This window comes from Sorex araneus, chromosome 1 (genome assembly GCF_027595985.1).
Source record: "Sorex araneus isolate mSorAra2 chromosome 1, mSorAra2.pri, whole genome shotgun sequence".
Lineage (NCBI taxonomy): Eukaryota > Metazoa > Chordata > Mammalia > Eulipotyphla > Soricidae > Sorex > Sorex araneus.
The window spans coordinates 338,878,832-338,900,222 of record NC_073302.1 but is presented as its reverse complement, the minus strand read 5'-3'; the positions used below and the strand labels follow the sequence as shown (position 1 = coordinate 338,900,222).

Genomic DNA, 21,391 nt, shown 5'->3' with positions numbered 1-21,391 from the left:
CGAGACTGATTCAGTGTGCCCGCCATGGAATCACACACACGCCAGACCAGAGTGGGCTGAGGAGGGCTGGGAGTGACGCTCGACCCACCTCGCGCGCGCTCTGAATTAGCCCTGCCCATGCCGGGCACGGAGACAGGGCCGCTTACCGAACGGCGGCTGCGTGAGGTTAAGGCATAGGAGGTGGTACGCTTTGGGACAGTCTTTCTTGTCACACATGACGAGCTCCCCACCGTCTCCACATTGAAAACAGTAATCTTCATGGATCTGCTTTGGTTCTGCTCTGATTTTCCGTCTCTTCTGCTTTAACTTAGAGTTTTTTGTCTTCTCTTCAGTGGCTGCGACACACGCCGACTGGCAGAAGCAAAGGGTCAGTGCAGGAACAGGAGTGAGACACTGCAGGCTCGCACGCACGGGCGCATCTATGTTCAGCTCCTGAGACACAGACCAGGCCCCACAGCACCCTGCAGCACCCCGAGGCACTGCATCCTCTGCCGGGGCCCAGCGGGCTGAGCACTGGCAGGAGGAGCCCCGGGGCATTCCGAGCACTGCAGGAACAGTCCCTCCTACTGCCCCCCTAAAAAAAAGGGCTTCCTTTCCCTGGTCCTCTGAATAAGATGTTTCCTAAAGAACACTCAGCACGGAGGATATAATTCACTTGTAGAATGTGGTGCGATCAGTGTATGAGTCAGTGGTTTTAAGTATATTGCGAATTAAAAATCTGTTTGATAAGGATTATACTAACTTTGACTTTGATCACAAATGCAAAAACACTTTCAGGACTAAGATCTATCTTCACACCAAGTCAAAATGTCTACACCCATGGGTAAACATAAATGATGACTCCTAAACAAAAAAGGCTACTCTTGATGGCATTTTTATGACGTGGTCACACACCAACCTCCCCAACAGTCCCACTCCCCACTTCTCAAGGGAGACCCCTCACTGCTCACCTTTGGCCGCACACCTAGGAAACCGCTGCAGTTCTCGGCTCCGCAGTGGCATTTGGTCCTGCCATTGCCCAGACAATCCAGATTGTAATTGAATGTCAACTCCATCCCTAAAGCACGAGAGATGCCATTACTCACCCTCAGCCGGGGGGGGGGGGGCCATGATGGCGTCCCTTAGATAGTCATGATGGAGAAAGACAGAACTGACAGCCAGATTCCTCCGTCCCCAGGGTCCCAGTGAGGATAGTTATGAGGAGACAAAGGGGAGGATTTTAGCAGGAAAAACTATTCAGAAAAAAGAAGCCGGGGGGTGCCGCGCGACAGTATGCATGGCAGAGGTGGCACTCACGCCTTCCCTGCATGAGGCTGCAGAAACAGCAGAAACAAACAAAACCCTCATTCTTTTCACTGAAGTGAATAAAATTATGCAAATATGAATTTGAAATCTATGCTCAAAAAATATGATTTCTAGCTTACACTCCTTTCCCTAATTTTTCTGAGTAAGAGCATGACCAGACTACCAGGAAGCACTGCTTTCCTTTGTCTGGGCTCTGGACCACACCAGGCAGTGCTCCAGGTGGACCCCTGGCTGTGCACACAGCGTCACCCCTGGAGGGGGTGGGGGACCTTCTGCGGTACCGGGGATGAAATCCAGGCTGGTCACGTGCGAGGCAAGCGCCCCGCACACTGGACTGTCTTCGGCCTGTCTCTTCCTTAGACCATGAGCAGAAAGAGGCTCAAACTGAGGCAGGCCTGAGCACAGAGCAAGTCACTGCTGCTTGGTGGAGAACACCACCAAGGGTCCCGCCCCACCCAAGGCCCAGGGGGCAAACTAGGAAGCTGCCTCACTCCAGTTGCGCATGACAGGATATAGTGCATTCTAGAAAATCTCTTTCAGCTATGACAGTTCTCACCTATTTTTCTATACATTTAAGAAAGAAGCTAAGTTTTATTTATTTATTTTTTCTTTTTGGGTCACACCTGGCAATGCACAGGGGTTACTCCTGATTCTGCACTCAGGAATCACCCCTGACAGTGCTCAGAGGACCATATGGGATGCTGGGAATCGAACCCGGGTCAGCCGCGTGCAAGGCAAATGCCCTACCCGCTGTACTATTGCTCCAGCCCCTGAAGCTAAGTTTTATTAAGATACTAGATGAGCAAGGAAAATGGAAAGCAATTACTCTGGCCTCAGAGGCTTGTTATGTCTAATTTAAAATTAGATTGAGCTTCCAAACTAAAACAAACCCTAAAAACACACCCAAAACCCAGATGATGTGAACACAGGCTAATTACTTATGAGAGAGAGAGAAAGAAAGAGTGAGAGAGAGAGAGAGAGAGAGAGAGAGAAGAAAGGAGAGAGAGAAAGAGAGAGAAGAAAGGAGAGAGAGAAGCTTAAATATCTGGTTGCATTACACAGACAACAATCATTCTGAGAGCTAATTCAGTAGAATTGTGCACAAGGAGTTCTAGAATAGCTTCTCTTACTAAAGGCTCTTGCTCACTCCTGCAAAACATAGACACTCTGGCCTTACAGCAACTGATTCTGAACTCTGATGACTACCTCTGCTCCCTCGGGAGAGGAGATGGCATCGAGGGACTCACCTGCAGGAATATCGCAAAGAGCAAAAAGTCCGACCCGGACATCTCCATTCACCGTCCACTTCTGGGTCTCGCAGTTGGGGTTACAACTGTGGTTCATGAAGCGAGAATAATTGCCTTTGGGGCCAGCATCGATGATCCGGTCCTTGAGAAAGGTAAGAAGCGAAAGGTCATTTGAGACTGGGCAGACACACTGAGTCCCTCCCAATGGCCGCCTGACAACCGACACTTCTCCATGCCACTCCATGCCAAGTGGAGGATGTTGGCATCACTGCAATAAAGGTAAAGTGAGACCGACCTTTTAAGTTCCCACCTACCCACCTCAGAAAGAGATCAAAGAATAAAGCCACTTGAGAGGATTAGCTGGCCATCAGTGTAGGATTAGAAAGCTCAAGATTCAGTTTGTTGTGATGGAAACTCTGGTGTTTTGCTGTCAGCCCTTCTTTTCCTCTTAGTGTTTTTTCGGGGTTTTTTTTGGCGTCACATCTAGAGAACTCAGGAGTTGCTCCTGGCTCATCACTTGTGTCACTTGTCTTCCCGTTGATCTTTGATTTGCTCGAGCAGGCGCCAGTAACATCTCCATTCGTCCCTGTCCTGTGCTAGTGTAGCCATATGGTGTCTGCTCGCTCCAGGAACAGGAAGAGCCTCAAACTGTTCATTTAGGTTTTGACAAAGTCTGACCATCTCGTTGGTGGGTGGCCATTCGGTCTTTTGACGTTCCATGGAATCCAGTCGGTGTCCCACGGAATCTAGTCGGTAACAGCTCTAGTCCAGGGGTCGTCTCCTAATTGAATTACGTGTCTGGCCTGTCTGATTTTTGACACCTTGGCAAACGAGGCAGCGTCCCTGATCCTCGATCGTCAACAGAGGTCGGAACTCTGGATTCCTCCTCTCATTTGAGTGAAATGTGATACTCCAAGCAGAGCTCTTTCAATTCCTCTTTGAGATACCCAAATAGTGTTCTCATCCTGTTTTCATAGGGCCCAGGTCTCTGAGGCGTATGTTAGTGCAGGAAGAACGGTGGAATCAAAAAGATGTGCCTGGAGCCGGAGGTTCTTTGTCCTCTTAACCACTTCAACGCTCTTGAAGGCATTCCACGCTGCTCTCTTCCTCCTGCGCAGTACTAGCGCCAAGTCATTCCTCATGTTAAGTTCTCAACCCAGGTACACACAGCTGCTGCATTCTGAGATGTTTGTTCCATTGAGAACAAATGGAATGTCAGGGACTAGTTCATTTTTCATAAACATCATTTTGCTGAGATTCAGCTGCAATCTGACCTTTCCACACTCGCGGTCAAAGTAGGCCAGCATTTGTGCTGCTTGGCTAATGTTTCGCGTTATGAGAACAATATCATCAGCAAAGCGGAGGTGGTGTAGTTGCCGACCATCTATCTTCACTTCCATTCTTTCCCATTCCAGTCGTTGCATGATGTTCTCGAGGGTGGCACTGAAGAGTTTCGGTGAAATGGTACCACCCTGCTGAACCCCTCTCTTTACGTCGTCAATGATCACTTCCTTGTAGAATGGTGAGATCCTGATAGTAAATCCGTAATACAGCTCAAGGAAGATCTTGATGTACTGAGTTTGAACGCCCTGTTTGGCTAGGGTTTCGATGACCGCTTCAGTCTCAACAGAATCAAAGGCCTTCTTTAAATCAATGAACTAAAGTTAGACAGAGCGGCATCTTGAACTCTTGTGAAACTTCAATGAACTTGGTCACTGTGTGGATATGGCTGATCATGCTAAATCCTTTTTGGAAGCCAGCTTGCTCTCATGGTTGTCCTTCGTCTAGTGTTCTGCCTATTCTATTCAGGATGACTCGAGTGAACAACTTGTAGACGATGGACAACAGGCAAATTGGGTGATAGTTGCCGATGTTGTGGATGTCTCCCTTCCTGTACAACAGGGTCCTGCTGGTTTTCCATTGGGACGGAACCTTGCATTCAGACAGGTAGCGTGTGAAGAACCGAGCCATTGTATTGACGAGTACTGGCGGCAGATTCTTCAGTTGTTCAGGTCTGACCTTGTCTGGACCGGGTGCTGTACACATCTTTACCGATGAAATGGCGTGTTGAATTTCAGAAGGGAAGAGGCTGGGAACAACATATCCATCCTGCAGAATTTGGTATATGGGCAGGTGGACATGGTTGTCAAAGAGATCCGAGTAGAAGTCGTGAATTATCCTCTCCATTGCCATTCTGGAAGGCGTGATGCCTTTTAGGACGTTGGAGGGCAGTCATCTTGGTTTTGTAGTTGGTGAAGGACAGGCGAGCGTTGCAAATACTCTTCCCAGCTTCTGCCACATTGGCCAACATTGCTACTCTTCTCTTTTTGAGGTCTTCCTTTATCGCTTCTCTGCATAGCTTTGCGAGCTCAGACGTTAGCTTCTGGTTGCCTGAGGCTTGTGTCAAACCACGTTGGCAAATGAGCTCGAGTATTTCTGAAGACAGGCGTCTGTTTGTGGCTTTCTCACTCTCGGCATTCTTCGAGCAGTCATGGAGGTGCTGAACCAGTCGATCATATTCCTCGTCGATGTTGTCAACAATGGCATCTTCTCACATTGCTTCAATAGTGCCAAAGAGCTCCCAGTTGGTGGTCATTCTGGAAGTTCTCTTCTTAAACTTAAACTTTGCAGACCTTTCTCCTTGACCTGTGAAGTAGAATTTTGCATGAAGGAAATGGTGGTCCGATCCTGTTTGGAACTTTGGGACAACATCGACATCGCTCAGGCAAAACCTTCGATTGAATATGATGTGGTCAATTTCATTGTGGAACTATCCACTGGGAGACTCCCATGTCCAATGTTTAGATTTGGCTTTCTGGAACTGTGAGTTACCATGGATGGTCTTGGTCGACATGATGAATTCAGACAATCTCTCACCCTATTTATTCCATTCTAGGCCATGGGACCCAATGTGGATTTTTTTGGGCAACCTTCTTGGTCCTATCTTGGTATTAAAATCACCAACAATGATCTTGTAGAAGGTGTGGTCTTCTTTATAGAACTTCTCCAGCTCCACGTAGAACTTCTCAACGTCTTCTTCATTGTAGTTGGATGTTGGTGCATAGATGACGAAGACAGAAACTGCAGGCAGTGAGACACATCTATTCAAGCGTAATCATCTGATTCGGGTTGTTAGGCATTCGAACGTATCAATGCTCATGGCCAAGTTCCTGTTGACAAAGACACCAACGCCACCGACACCTCTGAACTAGAGAAGAACAGTTCTTCTCTAGTGTAGAAAATGGCGTGATGTGACTGATGCCTTCTTGTTTCGGTCAGACCAACGATGTCTTCTGTGCTTGCACCGTCAGGTCCCCGATGGATGCTTCCGATGCCAGCATACGTGCGTTGAAAGTACAGATAGTCATTTTAGTCTTTCTTCATTTTGGCAGTCTAGTTTGTCCCTGAGATTTTATCAGCCTCTCCTTGCTCATCCTTCTTAACGCTGCCGTATTGGGGGCTCTTTCGGTGTCAGGCAAATGAGGCCCATTGTTACTGTTTTTGGCATATTGAATACGTCACGGGTAGCTTGCCAGGCTCTCTGAGAGGGATGGAGGCTTTTAGGGAGGCCTCCAATCGCCCTTACAGGTGTTCCCGTGGTTCACACCATATTTGAAGCCCATCAAATATGGTGTGAAAGTTATGGAAAATGGGTATTAAGTGTCTTATGCTGTGTCTTATTAAGTGTCTTTTGCGAAGTGGCCACGTGGCCCGGAGAGCGGCTTGGAGCATGGCGGTGGCTGGGTAGTGGAGGTAGCAGAGGTCTGTTGGTGAGGTATGCTCCTGGTTCATGCACTCAGGAATTACTCTTGCCAGTGCTTGGGGGACCATATGGGATGCTGGGGATTGAACCCGGGTCGGCTGCGTGCAAGGCAATGCCCAATCCGATGTACTGTGCAAGGCAAACGTCCTACCCACTGTACTATTGCTCCGGCCCCTCCTTTTCCTCTTGAATTAGGATGTAAGACTAGCAGCGGGAGACACAGGGAGATTTAGGCCAGACGAGGATGGACAACTGAGAAACCTCTGGGAATTGACCTGATTAATAGGAGGCCAAAGTTTGGGATATACTCTTTAGGGGTGATTATTTATTCTATTTTTCACTTTTTCAAAATACAATGAAATGTTCAAAGCACAATAAAAACACGACATTTTGTCTTTGAATTCAAGCCCTGAGGCCCTTCCTAGTACTGTGAGGATGACTGGCAGGGCCCTGGCAGAGAGGACAGGACTGAAGGGACCAGTCACCGTCATAAATACACGGCACTTTATGTTTATGAGGAGTTGTAAAACTTTCAAGCAGTTCACATGAATTAAGATATTTCTTTGTAATAATCTCTATTTTCTTTCAGTGACAATTCTGACAGGTTCAGTGAGCCTGGACCACGGGTGAAATGGCCAGTCCAGGCTCTTAGGACCCCACGGGAGCCAGCAAATCACTTAAAGTGGCTGAAGTGCAGTTTCTTGTCCTCTGTAGTTCACAGGAGATAATGGATGTAATGAGCATCAAATAGACCATAATAATACATATTACGCTAGCAAAAGTTTCGCTGTCATTTAAAGGCTGATTCACTTCTCCTAATATAGGAAAGCATCGCAGAGAGACTTGCTGTAAAATCAGAACTTTAACAGTGGTTTACAGCTCAGAGTCACAGAGGTGATTTTCCTTTTCTTCAGTGATAAGCCTAGGTCCAAGTCCACCAGAGACTAAAGAACTAGGGCCAGACTTCAGGAATGTCAACCCTTGCTCCTGTCTATCTCACAATGTGCTTCGCAAGACACGTGCAAGACTCTGAGTCATTTTGTGTCCTGGTTTAATAACACATTACAATGGGTAGCATACTGCCTACTGCAAATTATTATAAGTATGCCCAGGTTATATCAAATCAGTAAAAACTGAGTTCTACCTAAGACTGAGACAAAAATAAAATCTTCTATTTAAAAAAATAATCCATTTTACCTTGGTAACAGTCAGCATGTAGAAATTGGTCACACTATTCTCATTGGCTCGCTTGATCCGCAGTCTGCACTCTTCTTCATCTATCAATTCGCCAACGTATTCGTTTACAAATTCGCCCTGGAGAGAACAAGCAGTACATGACTGTAGAACCAGAGGACATCATGAGAAAACACTTGTCAATACCAGGTAAAAGCCAAGAGAATTAACCAAAAAAAGAGTCCTAGAAATGTAACTCAGACCTAGGAACAACAGTTATTATTTGGAGGCATTCTGGAGATACCATTTTTCTTGTAACAATGCCTCAAGCCTGATTCTCTCCCCAGCACATAGCTGGGAGTAACCCTTGAGCACTGCCAGGTGAGGCCAATCCTTTCTAACCTCCCCCCACCCAAAAGGGTTTTTACTTGCTTTTAATATTACTTCGTAGTCCAAGTGACACCATTATGGTAGTTTGTTGGGACTTGGGGGAAAAAGGTAATGTGATCAAGCCTTTGCAACTGTATTGCAACAGACTTTTATGGTCTGTAGCTTTGGGGCTAGACCTGAAAGATGGCTTTGGAGCAAATGTGTGTGTTTTTTGCTGTTCCATTTGGGGCCACCTGCTATGGTGGTGTTCAGGGGCTCAGAAGCGACCCTTGGAGGTAGGAGCACTTTTAAAAAGGTCAATATGAATCTGTGCAATGTTCCCTCGGGTCAGCTCACTGGTAAGGTCTTACACAATGAGCACAATATTACATTAGCATTTATAATAGCACAATATTAAAACCAGAAAATCGACACTGGTACATGCTACAAATCTTATTCCATCTCATCACTTTTATTGTTAAATTAAAAAAAATTGTTGTTTATTGTTGCTTAAACCTTTTTTGTTGCTGACACCCAGCAATGCTCAGGCTCTGTGCTCCGGGCTTGCTCCTGGGGAACACAGTGCGGGGGCCTGAGGCGTGGCCTATGGGATGTGAAGCACGTGCTCCAGCCCCCTGGGCTGTATTTATAGCCCTGATTTTATTTTTGTTCTTGGGTCACACTCAGTGGTGCCCAGGCGTATTCCTAGCTCTGCACTCAGGGGTCACTCCCTGCAGTGTTCAGGGGACTGTATGGGGTGCTGGAGATCAAACTTGGGCTGGCCACAAGGCAAGCACCCCACCCTATTCACTATTGCTTTGCTCCACTAACGTCCCTCTTCTTTGCAAGCAATCGCTTCTGATCTGCTCCCTTCCCTTCCCTCGCCTGCCCAGGCTGCTCTCCAGGCAGCACTGAGACACACCCCGGGGCCCCAGACTGTGTGTGTGCACGTGCGAGTGTATGCTTCCATTGAGTGTGATCAAGTGAGAATTACGTAATCACCACCACTATCAAGATGCAGAACTGGGCTAGGGTGTGACACTGAAGTGGAACCCTAAGCACATAAACACTTACACTCTTGTAAACCAATTTTTGCAATACGATAAATTAATTAAAATACAAAACTGTGGGCTGGAGCGATATTAGGGGGACTGGGCACTTGCGTTGCATGTGGCCAACCCTGGTTCCACTCCTGAGGCCCATGTGGTCCCCTGAGCCCCGCCAGGAGTGATCAGTGAATGCAGTCAGGAGTCCCAAACCCAAGCAAAACCAGAACTGTTGTATCACCATCCTCTGTCACAGTCCTGATTTATTCTCTATCTTTGTAACTGTCACTTGAACAATGTTCTATTAATTGAATCATATGATATGCAACCTGTGCAGCTTGGGTTAGGAACAAAAACAAAACCCTTGGCTCTATTCCCTTGAAATTCACCCACGTTGTTGAGTGTATCGATAATTATTTGAGTTTTAAACACAACACATGGATGCTCTGAGGTAGCAATTCACAGTATGAATACACCAGTTTGTTTACTCAATCATCTATAGAAGAAAAAAATTTTTAATTTTTGGACTAGACTCAGCTAAGCTCAAGGCTCACTCCTGGCTCTGTGCTTAGGTATTATTCACGGCGAAGCTGAGGTGCCAGGAACTGGGTTCACACATGCCAGGCAAGCGCCCTACCCTCAACACCATCCCCCTAGCCCCTCAAAGGAAATGCTCATTGCTCCCAGGCTTGGGCTATTGCAAATAAAGCTACTGTGAACACTTGGGTAAAAGTTCTAGTGTAGACAGAGGTTCTCATGTTTCTGGGATGAAGGCTGGGAGTGGTTTGTCAGTGATATGCACATGTTTGATTTGGGGGCAGAAAGTCTGCGCCACACTCGGTGGTAGCCAGGGGTATCCCCCAACATGCGTTTGTGGGTCACTCTTGCTGGTGTCTGGGGATCGAGCCCAGACCGTCTATGTGCAAACCACGCCCCCTCACCCTCTGAGCTAGCTCCCTAGACCTAAGGTTAATTTTTTAAGAAACTGCCATATTAGGGGCCAGAGCGACAGTACAGAAGATAGGGGACTTGTTTCAAGGGCCGATCCCCAGAATCCTGAATGGTCTCCGATACCCTGAGCACTGCCAGGAGAAATTCCTGAGCATCAACAGGAGTGGCCCCAAAACAAACAAAAAGGAATTGCCAAACTAGTTTCCAAAGTGGCCTTATCATTTTACATTTATATTCCCAATGTATGAGAGACCCTGTTTCTCTACATCTGAGAATTATGTACACCACTATTTCATTTTACTGCTCTAACAGGCGTGCAGAGCGAAGTTCCATTAATTTTTTATTTTCAGGGAGGTTTTGGGTTTACTCCTGACTGAGCTCGGGAATCACTCTAGCGGGGCTCAAAGTGCCATATGGGGTTATCGGGGACTGAAAGCGAGGCGGCTGTGTGCAAGGCAAGCACCCACCCATTGTACTGTCAATGTGTCCCGACAAGTATTTTATGGCAAGTTTTTTTTTTTGGGGGGGGCACACCAGTCACGCCCAGGGGTTATTCCTAACTCTACTCTCTCAGTAATTACTCCTGGTGGGGCTTGGGGACCTATGGGATGATGGAATCCAACCTGGGTCAGTCATGTGTAGGCAAACGCCCTACCTGCCGTACTGTTGCTCTGGTTCCTGTAATTGACAGTTTTTATGGCAAATCCTTTTGAAGAGAACTCTTTAGGGCGAAATTTCAATCAAATCAGCTTCCCTTCATCTTCTTTGCAGGATTTAAGGTAAGATTTCATTTGAAGTTTATTCTCCATCTTAGAGACTCATCTGTCTCAACCTGAGATGTCCTCTTATGTCCACCCTGCTGCTGCCCTCCCTTTCTCCCTGTCCCTCGTATGTGTGGTGTGTGTTTGTGGGGGGAAAGGTCACATCTGATAGTGCTCAGGGGTTACTACTGGCTCTGTGCTCATGAATCCTCCTGGTAGTGGTCAGGGGACCATATGCGGTGCCCAGGATCGAGCCCAGGTCAGCAAGGCAAGCCCCACAACCCCTTACTCTGGCCCCAAGTGTTCTCTTCCTTTGTCCTTTTCTTTTTTTCTCTTTCCTTTTGTATTTCTCTAAGTAAATTTCTCTAAAAATATTTTACTTCACATACACACGTCACTTCATTTGAAGAAATGATTCTGTGGCCCTGAAAGCTCGAAGCACCTTGTCTTGTTTATATTTACCATTCCACGAACATACAGTAAAGACAGAAAAAGGAAGGGTTCATATGACATGAATGCAAGTCTCATAAACTCTATACTACTGAGAATAGAGACAGAAACATTTTAGAGATCCTAAAAGCGAAACGCTTTAACTTCATGAACTTAAAAACATTAGCTGTGTCATTTGTGAATACAAAAATTAAAGAATACCAAAAAATGCTAACTCTGTCAAAAAATAGAAGAGCTGGGCCACCAAGAGCCAGTAGCTTTCCAGGTTGACTGAAGGTGAGATTCCTTTAATAAAAAGCATTTGGGGCTGGAGGATAGCACAGTGGGGAGGGCATTTGCCTCGCATGCGGCTGACCTGGGGTTCGATTCCCAGAATCCCATATGGTCCCTTTAGCACTGCCAGGGGTAATTCCTGAGTGCAAAACCAGGAGTAATCTCTGTGCATCGCTGGGTGTGACCCAAAAAAGCATCGGAAAAAAAAATCGTTTAAAAACATAATTTCAATTGTGCCAGTGGGAGACTGCCAGGGAGGGGCAGAGCCCACAGTGCTCAGGAGTCCACCCCTGGCAGCCTGGGGGACCGTGTACAGGTAATGGATTCAAACTGGGGTGCTGGCCACAGCTGCAGTCGGACAAGTGCATTGACCTTTATACTATTTTTCCAGCCTTGAGAATCCCTCAAACTTCAGCAACATATGCTATGCCCGATTTATTACTTATATTTAAAATTCCATACATTTAGTCACGAAACCCTCTGTGACCTACAGGTTGTGTGTTCTTTTCCTTTTCTTTTTTCTATTTTGGCTTTTTGAGTTACACCAAGCATTGCTCATGAATTACTCCTGGCAGTGCTCAGGGGACTATATGGGATATGATGGGGATTGAACCCAGGTCGGTCTCATGCAAAGCAAACGCCCTCCCCACTCTACTATGGCTCTGGCCCTGGTGTGTCATTTCTATGAAATAGTGACACACTGTCATTGATCCTTTAGAAAGCCTGAGCAGTTTGCAGTGCGCTGCCCTTTCAGACCTCTGTCTGGTCAAAAATGTGAAGAAAAATTTCCTTTCTTCCCTCTACTTCATTCCAACAGCAAACCTCAAAGTTGTTTTTTTTTTCATTTTCCTTTTTGAGTCATACCCGGCGATGCTCAGGGGTTACTCCTGGCTCGTGCACTCAGGAATTACTCCTGGCGGTGCTGGGGGACCATATGGGATGCCGAGGACCAAACTTGTCGGCTGCGTGCAAGGCAAATGCCCTACGTGTACTATCGCTCCAGCCCCAAACCTTGAAGATATTAAAAAAAGAGTAGAGTTTGCACTTTGGAGGCGGCTAGTGAAAGACATTTCCGAGATCCCACCAAGAGTGAGCAGAGGAAAGCAGGTGGGAGCAAGTTCTTCTGTTCAGCCAGCCTGGCGTCCCTACCACACACCTCCTTCCCCCAGCAGGAACCCAGATGCCCCACACACCTCACCCCTGGGGCCCGGTCCAAATGGGAGAGTGTCTGGGGAGACTCATCAGGCAGAGCCAGAACCATTCAGGTTGACATAGTTCCCGGCACCCTGTGACTTCGGTGTAAGGTCATTTGATACCACTGACATATATGAAACAACTTTCTTTCCCATGGTGCCTCACAGACCTCTATTGCTTTATAATAATTCTTCCATTGACCTTACATTTTAGTGAGTAGTAAAGTGAATCTGCTATGGTTTGGAAGTATGTCTGTGAAGTTACCATTTTCTTTTTTTTTTTTTTTGGGGGGGGGGGGTTGAACCACATCCAGTGATGCTCAGAGGCTACTCCAGGTTCTGTGCTGAAGGTTGCTCCGAGCAGTGCTTGGTCCGTGGGTGCCGGGACTGACCCTGCACCCGCCAAGCTCCTGCCGAGCCCAGTGTATGTGAAGTTTTTCTCAAACTAGAATACTTATGAATGTAAAGCCTTGTAAAATGGATATTTACTTGATGTAAAGGGAGATTAATCTGGTATTTCATGTAACGTTTTTAATTTTCAAGGAGGAAACCAGTTTCAAAACAGGAAGTTCCTTGCTTGACTGAAAAACATTTTCAAGAATTAAAATGTGTAAAATGGAATTGTGTACATTTAATAGTTTTTTTTTTTTTTTTGGCTTTCCGGGTCACACTCAGCAATACACAGGGGTTACTCCTGGCTCTGCACTCAGAAGACCATATGGGATGCTGGGAATCGAACCCAGGTCAGCCACGTGCAAGGCAAACACCCTCCCCACTGTGCTATTGCTCCAGCTCCTTTCATTGTTCTTTCACTGTATAACTGTCCAAAAAAAAAAAAATTGTTTGGGAGACATATCCAGTGGTGCTCAGGACTTGCTCTGGCTGTGTTCAGGGGTCACTCCTGTTGGTACTCAGGGATCAAAACCGAGCCAATGACATAAGGCCGGTGACTCCCCTAGTACTCTCTGTCCCTACCAAGTACTTAAAAAAAAAATTAAAAAATTTACTTGGGGGTTTTTTGAGTCACACCCAGCAATGCACAGGGGTTCCTCCTGGCTCTGTGCTGAGGAATTACTTCTGGCAGTTCTGGGGGACCATATGGAATGCCAGGGATCAAACCTGGGGCAGGTACACGTGCAAGGCAAACACCCTCCCAGCTGTGCTGTTGCTCTGGCCCTATCTTTGATTAAGCTTTTCAGTAGCTGTACATTTGTATGTTGCAAAAGGCCAACTATCTCAAATTAGCAATTTCAACAACACAAAGGAAAGAATAACCCCAGATTGTATCTTTCATGCAATTAATTTTTATTTACTATAATTTATAGCATCACCTCAGAAGACTCTGGAGACCCAAGGGTTTGACCCCAGCACCCACCCATATGGCCCCCCATGCCCAGCCAGGAGTAATCCCTGAGCTTTGCCAGGTTGCTCCCCCCCACCCCCATTACCCACACAAGAAAGACAACACGTCTCCAGCCATCTCCTTTGACAATTTTTTAAGTTTTTTTATTTTGGAGAAAGGAAGGGGGCATACCCAGCAGTGCTCAAGGCTGACTCTCAGCCCTGTGCTCAGAAATCACTCCTGGTGGGCTTGGGTGAGCAGATTGGGTGCTGGGGATGGAAGCTGGGGCAGACTTGTACAAGGCAAGTGCCCTTACCCGCTGAACTAATGCTCTGGCCCTATTATTTTGATACGGATGCCCGGGATCAAACCTAGGCTGACTGTATGCAGTTCTTACAATATGGGTCAGTAACAATCCCATATTAATTCACAGAACTGAATGTGGGAGTTGTGAAAAACCTCAAAAGATTTGTTTTAGGGGCTGGAGCAACAGTGCATCGGGTAGGGCATTTGCTTGCACACGGCCAACCTGAGTTTGATTCCCAGCATCCCATGTGGTCCCTCCAGCACCGCCAGGAGTGATTCCTGAGTTCAGAGCCAGGAGTCAGCCCTGAGCATTGCTGGGTGTGACCCATAAAGCAAAAGAAAAAAAAAAAGATTTGTTTTAAAACATTTATGACTTATTAGCTGTATATGTTTGATTTATATACTTATTTTATGTACCAATATGCTCAGTCACATAAAAATTTCTCTTAACAAGAAGGGGTCATATGTGGATAAAGTAAGTTTAAGAAGTCCTGCCTAAGAATATATGTTAATAAGGAGATTCTTGGGAATCTCTACAGTTCGAGCCAAGGTTTGAAAAGTAGGGTTTACTGATGTTTTCCTTCTACCTTTGTGTGTGTGGGGGGGGGGAAGCTCGGGGGCACACTCAGCTGTGCTCAGGGTTTACTTCTGTCTCTGCACTCGGGGATCCCTCCTGGTGGGGCTCAGGACTTGGCGGGTTACCAGGACTGAACCCAGCCTTCCTGCTGCTGTACTCTCTCCAGCGGCTGGTGTTTTTCATTTCTGGAAAAATTTTGTATTTAGAAGCTCTCTTGTCTATGGTAAGACTGACTTATCATGGAACCCAAAGTTTATGTCAAGTTTATTATGACCTCATCCTACTAGAGTCTGCTCAAGAAGTGTCAAATGACAAACTTCCAGATTTCATCCTAAGACCTTCTGTCTCTTATCCCTCCAAAGCTGCTTGGCGGCGTGGGCGCCAGTCTCTGCCAAGCGCCCCCTGCCCGGTTACCTTTTTAATGCTCCTCTTGGCCCTGAGACCCCAGCCTCTTCGCTCTGTTTTGATGATTTCTGCATCAGGATAAAGTCTCTTGGTGAAGCACTGGTTCTGGCAACGCTCCCCGGCAGGGCACACCTGCGGGTGACACTCGTACTGCAACATTCTGTTCAGACACTCGGATTCCAGGCCACAGGGGTTCTCATCAGCTGGCTTACAATTGCAGCGGGGGATCTCCGACAGGTCTGCAACATGAATCTGGACCTTCCCCATAACCTTGTTAGCCTAGGAAGCCACAAATAAGAGACTAAGTTAAACATATTGGTATCTTGACCCCCCTCTTTTTTTGTCTTTTTGGGTCACACCTGGAGATGCTGAGGGGTTACTCCTGGCTCTGCACTCAGAAATGACTCCTGACGGTGCTCGGGGGACCAGAAGGGATGGGATTGAACCTGGGTTGGCTGCGTGCAAGGCAAATGCCCTCCCTGTTGTAGTATCACTGTAGTTCCTTGCCCTGATATGGGTGTCTTAGTTCTAACACAACTGGCTTACACTAATAAGGTGGTTTTTTGATTACATCTTAGCAGGGCACTGGTTATCATGGGAAGCACTGATAAATTGCCAGTTGAAACTTTCCAGCTCCTTACTGTGCCAAAGATTTAATTCAGTGTTTCAAAAGTGGACAAAATCCTCTCCCAGGGGTGCTGGGACCACCCAAGGGGTGGGTGACAGCAGACACTGGTGCATCTGGAAGACGCCTTCTCTCTGTTTGTGTGAAGAAGGCAGCTTTCTAGAGGTACTGGGTATTTTTTTTCTTCTTTCCCGGAAAAGGTATGATAGGCCAAATAAGCCCGGGATCCTCTGACTTTATCAACCGTGCCCCTGTGACACAGCCCCGCTGAAAATCAAAGGGAGAATGATTGGGCTGGTGCATGTGCAACTGAAGGAGAGGGGACCTTCCCCACAGTGCTTCCAGGGACTCTCCTGGGTATCTAGGAGGAGTCAACACGGAGTAAGGAAATGTTTCTGCTCTGAGAGCCACAATACCAAATCTGTCACACCCAGGGAGGAGACAGTGGGGACACTAGTCACAGCTGCCAGTCAGCAGCACAGTCCGTAATCGAGGCTGCGACAGGGTACTGGCCTTGGAAAGGACAGGTGCTGGAACTCAGTCTCAACCTATAGAATCTGACATCATTACTGAGCAGATCTGGCATATCTGCTGAATTCTGGGCCACTTGACTGGTGGCCTAGGAACTGCTGTGGCTGGTCTGGGGAATCTCTCCTCTCCATGTTAAAATTTAATGCAGAACCCCTCTCTCCAAAATAAAATATAAAGTGTATTGTTTCTTGGCCTGTGAGACTTTAACAAAGACACCGGTCCCCACAGTCCAATAGCCCTGACTCCCATGGATGCTTCTAAAGAAGCTCTGTTGGTTTCACAGAAAACTTGGTAATTACAAAAGTTTCCACAAGTCAAAAGAGCATTCTAACATTCTAAGAAAGTCATGTGCCTAATCTTGTCAACTACCGCCATTTTCGTAAGAAAGAACTCACTTTGATGTGTTTGTAAGGAGGAGGCTTCCTTGAGCTTTTCTCAATCTCCAGTGCTTCTTTACTTTCCCTTTGTGCTTTCAATTCCAGGAAACGTTTTGCAGCTTCTTCCAGTGCTGCCAAAAGACCAAACAACATATACCACCAAGAAGCAAACAAAATGAAGCCCACTGGGGTTCATCCACGTTTTGTGTTGTATCTGAATTTTGTGCTCCAAGTGAATCTGGGCCTGATACTCTCTCTCTCTCTTTTTTTTTTTTCTTTTTAGGTCACACCCAGTGATGCTCAGGGGTTACTCCTGGTTTTGCACTCAGGAATTACTCCTGGCGATGCTTGGGGGACCATATGGGATGCCGGGGATCGAACCCGGGTCGGCCGAGTGCAAGGCAAATGCCCTACCCGCTGTGCTATCGCTCCGGCCCCCGATACTCTCTTTTTAAAATTCCATTTTGCAAAATCCATTTACTACCATGCGCAAACAGAACAAGTAGGTCATTTGTGACTATCCCAAACTCTGCAAGCCGCTGCGCCTCAGGAGAAGGGATCTTACTTCCAGGACCAGAGGCTTCTGAAATCAAAGAGGAGCTTAAAAAAAAACTAACAAAAAATTTAAGTTAATTTTACATGTGCCCAGAAAAATCAGACTTCCTGAGAAAAATTTTATGGCTTTTCCTACACTTTTATGGAGGAACTTTACCTGACTAAGCAACTACCCCCTAAATAAACTCCACCCTTCATATTTATATACACCCAGCACAATATTACAGTGAAATGTAGTTTTCTAATTTCTCTTTTTTGGGGGGAAAGGTTGGGCTCAGGGCTCACCCCTGGTGGTGCGAGGGATTCAACCTAGGTCTGCAACACGCAAGGCAAGTGCTTTACCCACTGTACTACCTTTCTGGACCTGCTTAGGTTCTTATGCAGTCACAATGGGATTGGAAATTCATACGCACTGGGGCCACTAACACTGCTGAAAATTACCTAATAACAGAAGCATGTCCGATGCAGGGCAGGAGTTGCTATGTAAACAATACTGGGGTCTTAGTGTGGAGTCACTTCGAAAATATCATCCAACTTACCTTTTTTGAAAGTCTTGTTAATACTAGTCTGTCCCTCGGCAAAGCTTTTGTCTCCTTCAACATAAGGGAACACCCTGCCCCGGTGCACCCAGTAGTAGTCGTGGGAGCCGAAGAAGAACACGGGGAAGTCGCCCAGGCCATGCCTGAGGGCCTGGATGTTCAGAGGCACAGACCTGGGGTTGCAGATCTCGGCCGGCCACCACCTGGAAACAGAAGCGAGTTCAGACGCGGGGATGAAACACCTTACCTTCCTTACAGGGCTAGCTGCACTCATACTATAAGTGACAAAAAATAACCTTTCCTATTTTCATCCTGCTCCAATGATGTATCAGTAAAACCATAATGATTAAAAAAACAAAGAAATAAAACAGATTAAACAAAGTAGGCCCTAAATACCTCTAGTCTCCTTTTAAATATCTGCTATTTAGAATGTATGTCAAACCATTAAATTAAAAAAAAAAACGGTAAAGTAATAATAAACCTGATATCCAACTTCAGAATTAAAATACTACCTATATTAAATACTGTCAATACTATCCTATATCAAATTTTAATTCCAGAAAAGTCCTATTTTCTCTAAATTTAAATATCCTTAATATCAATACTGTAAAAGTTTATTTTTGATTGCCACAGAAACCATTAAAAATGTACTAATGGCAAGGAATGAACATTCCCATTCAAATGAACAGTTTCTAACTTACAACCAGGGTAAGTATTTTTAATCAATAGCAGGTTTTATTTCAACTGAATTTTAAAATCTAACTCATTATTGATCATAATAGTGACAGAATAAATGTGGGATATGGGACAAAATGAAAACAGTTGTTTCAGGCAATGATGGTTAAAACCACCATATGGGCCTGAGAGAGAGAACAGAGGGCAGGGCACTTGCCTTGGATACAGCTGGCCCAGATTTGATCCCCAGGCCATATGGCCCCCTAGCACCCACGGTGCGATCCCAAGCACAGAGGCAGGAAGAATCCCTGAGCACAGCTGGGCATGGCCCTCAAACAACAGCAACCAAAAAAAAACCTACCGTAATTACTAAATTAAATGTCTGTGTAGTTGGGGGCTGGAGCGATAGCACAGCAGGTAGGGCATTTGCCCTGCACTCGGCCAACCCGGGTTCTAATCCCAGCATCCCATATGGTCCCCTGAGCACCGCCAGGGGTAATTCCTGAGTGAAGAGAAGAGCCAGGAGCAACCCCTGTGCATCGCCGGGTGTGACCCAAAAACCAAAAAAAAAAAAAAAAAAAAAAAGGTCTGTGTAGCACATTTGAGTTTCCAGTAATCAGGCAAGTCAAGAATTAAAGGGCAAAGATTTTTGTGACATATTAAAGCAGAATCTTGCATGGCAGAGCCTGGCAAGCTACCCGTGGCGTATTCGATATGCCAAAAACTAACAATAATGGGCATCATTCCCGACCCTGAATGCAACAGGGACAAATGAGACATTACTGGCTCCCACTCGAGCAAATCGATGAGCAACGGGACGACAGTGATACAGTGATTAATTCACCAACATCAATAGTAAATATACAGAAATTATTTTTTTTTATTTTACACATGCCTAATAGAGCCACTTATTTTATGTGCAGTTGTATTACATAGAAGATAAGTGGCACGGCTACACTGGCAGACTTTAGTGCAGGTCTCAATCTGTTTCCTCTACGGAGTTCCCTGCTGGAGGGCAGGGCACCTACTCCGCACACAGGAGGCCCGGGCTGACCCCACACTGCACGGTCCCCAAGCACTGCTGCCACTGGCCCTGGCATCCAGGTCGAGAGTAGCCCCTGATCAGCATCGGCCCCAAACACCAAAACCAAATCAACAAAAAAGCACCCTGTAATACATCTAAGAAATAATTTAAATATGGGTAATTAAGTTCAGGCTAAAATTGACTTAAAAATAAAAAAAAATTTTAATTAAATTTTAAATTGACTCATACTTGCAAGGCAAATAACTCTACCACTGAGCTACATCCCGGGTCCTCATGCCCAAAATGCTAAGATCAAACAACATATTTTGTGTACTAAGTTTTAATTTTTCCTTCAAAGCAGGATTGGAGATAATTTATTTCTAAATCAGGTTAAGGTATTAAGTATGCATATGGCAACTGCATTCATTGGAATCATTAGGTAAGAGAATCTGCCAATGGTGGTTCTGTGTCCCTACATTTGCTAGGAAGCTTCAACTTTTGAGTAGCTAGTTAAGAAAAATCTTTATGTAATCCAACTGGGCCAGAATGGAAGGAAAGATCTAGTTCATGGATGGAAGTCTTCCCAAAACATGCAGCAAGAATCCGGTGTAAACTGGATCATCACTTTGGGTTTAAAATGCAATACGATTAAAATTAAGCATTTAAATGAAATGTTTTCATATTTATAACTTAAAAATGCATTATGTACAGCATGCATGGTGACTGCAGTTATTCAATCTGTATTTTATATTTAGATGTTGCCCAGAGAGATCTTTTAAGTTCTAACTTAAAAAATGTCTAATGTATGGTGAGGGTTACTGGCTAAACTTATGATGATGACTGGCTTATAATGTATGCAAATATGGAAACATTATGTCGTATGCCTGAAACTATCAATCATATGTAAATAGGGGTGCTCCTAAGCAGTGCTCAGGAGGCCTGGGCAGCTCCTGGCGATTTTTATCCAACCAGGACTCTGCTTCTCTGCCCAGGCCTGAGAATGAAGTGTTGAAGGATCCAGCCGCAGGGCCCTGCCTCCAGGGCACCGTGTTGGGGACCCAGCCGGTCAGTATGGATGGCGTGTGCCCAACTTCCGAGGGATAGTGCAAAGGCCATGGGGTTTGGGCCCCACCTGGTTCTGTGCTCAGGACGGAGCACTCCTCTTGGGGCTTGGAGAGCCACTTGGGAGCCAGTTGTACCCAGGTGGCATTACCGCTCCATCCCTTAACTTCTATTTTATCTCCTCTGCCCCCCACCCTTTTAAAGAGAGAACAGAAAGAAAATATTCTGAAATTTATCTGAAAACCTGAAGACTTCTTACTGACTCCAAGCCCTCTGCCTTTTCTGAATGAAAGTAGAAGAGAAAACACTTTCCCCTTGTTTGACATTTACCTTGTAAAAGTTGGCATCTTTTGGCCTGGACAGAGCGCTCTGAGGACTAGTGCTCACAGCGCCCAGGTCTGACCCGCACCACAAACAGTGCCGCCAGGTGTGGCCCAGAAATCAAACAACTCTGTGGTAGTTTATGTATTCAGGCTAACTTGAAAACAAAACCAATCTCAACTCTAACAGCTCTCCTGTGCTTTCTGGAATTGTCTACATTTTCTTGGTACAATGACAAACACTTGTTCAAGCCCTAGAAGTCAGAAAGCTTTAACTATATTGCTGTTCTGTTCCGTGAAGACTGAAAGAATTGTATCAAAATGGCAGCACACACTGAGGGAGCCCCTGAGGTACGGCCTGGCCTTGCCAAGTGCCACAGCCCTTGTCTGTGGTGCCGAGGCAGTGCCAAAGAGTGGATCTGGCCTGGGTCCTGAGTGATCTCCCTGGCCTTTCACATTACTTCCTACCTCATTTCCGGAGGAACTACACACTACTAATAAAATAATTTCTCTTTAAATCCC

General features: G+C 46.0%; 1 protein-coding gene across 2 annotated transcripts in view; it reads right to left on the bottom strand.

Annotated features, from left to right (window-relative positions):
- Positions 1 to 21,391, bottom strand: part of NSD3 (nuclear receptor binding SET domain protein 3) — a 122,213-nt gene that overhangs the window by 5,879 nt on the left and 94,943 nt on the right. For both annotated transcript variants that reach the window (XM_055123682.1, XM_055123683.1), the window contains 7 exons: positions 17,789 to 17,991; positions 16,713 to 16,825; positions 15,171 to 15,440; positions 7,513 to 7,629; positions 2,553 to 2,694; positions 951 to 1,057; positions 147 to 351 (listed from right to left, as the gene is read on the bottom strand). In XM_055123682.1, coding sequence (XP_054979657.1) covers positions 147 to 351; positions 951 to 1,057; positions 2,553 to 2,694; positions 7,513 to 7,629; positions 15,171 to 15,440; positions 16,713 to 16,825; positions 17,789 to 17,991 — 1,157 coding nt within the window. The remainder of the gene's footprint in view (positions 1 to 146; positions 352 to 950; positions 1,058 to 2,552; positions 2,695 to 7,512; positions 7,630 to 15,170; positions 15,441 to 16,712; positions 16,826 to 17,788; positions 17,992 to 21,391) is intronic.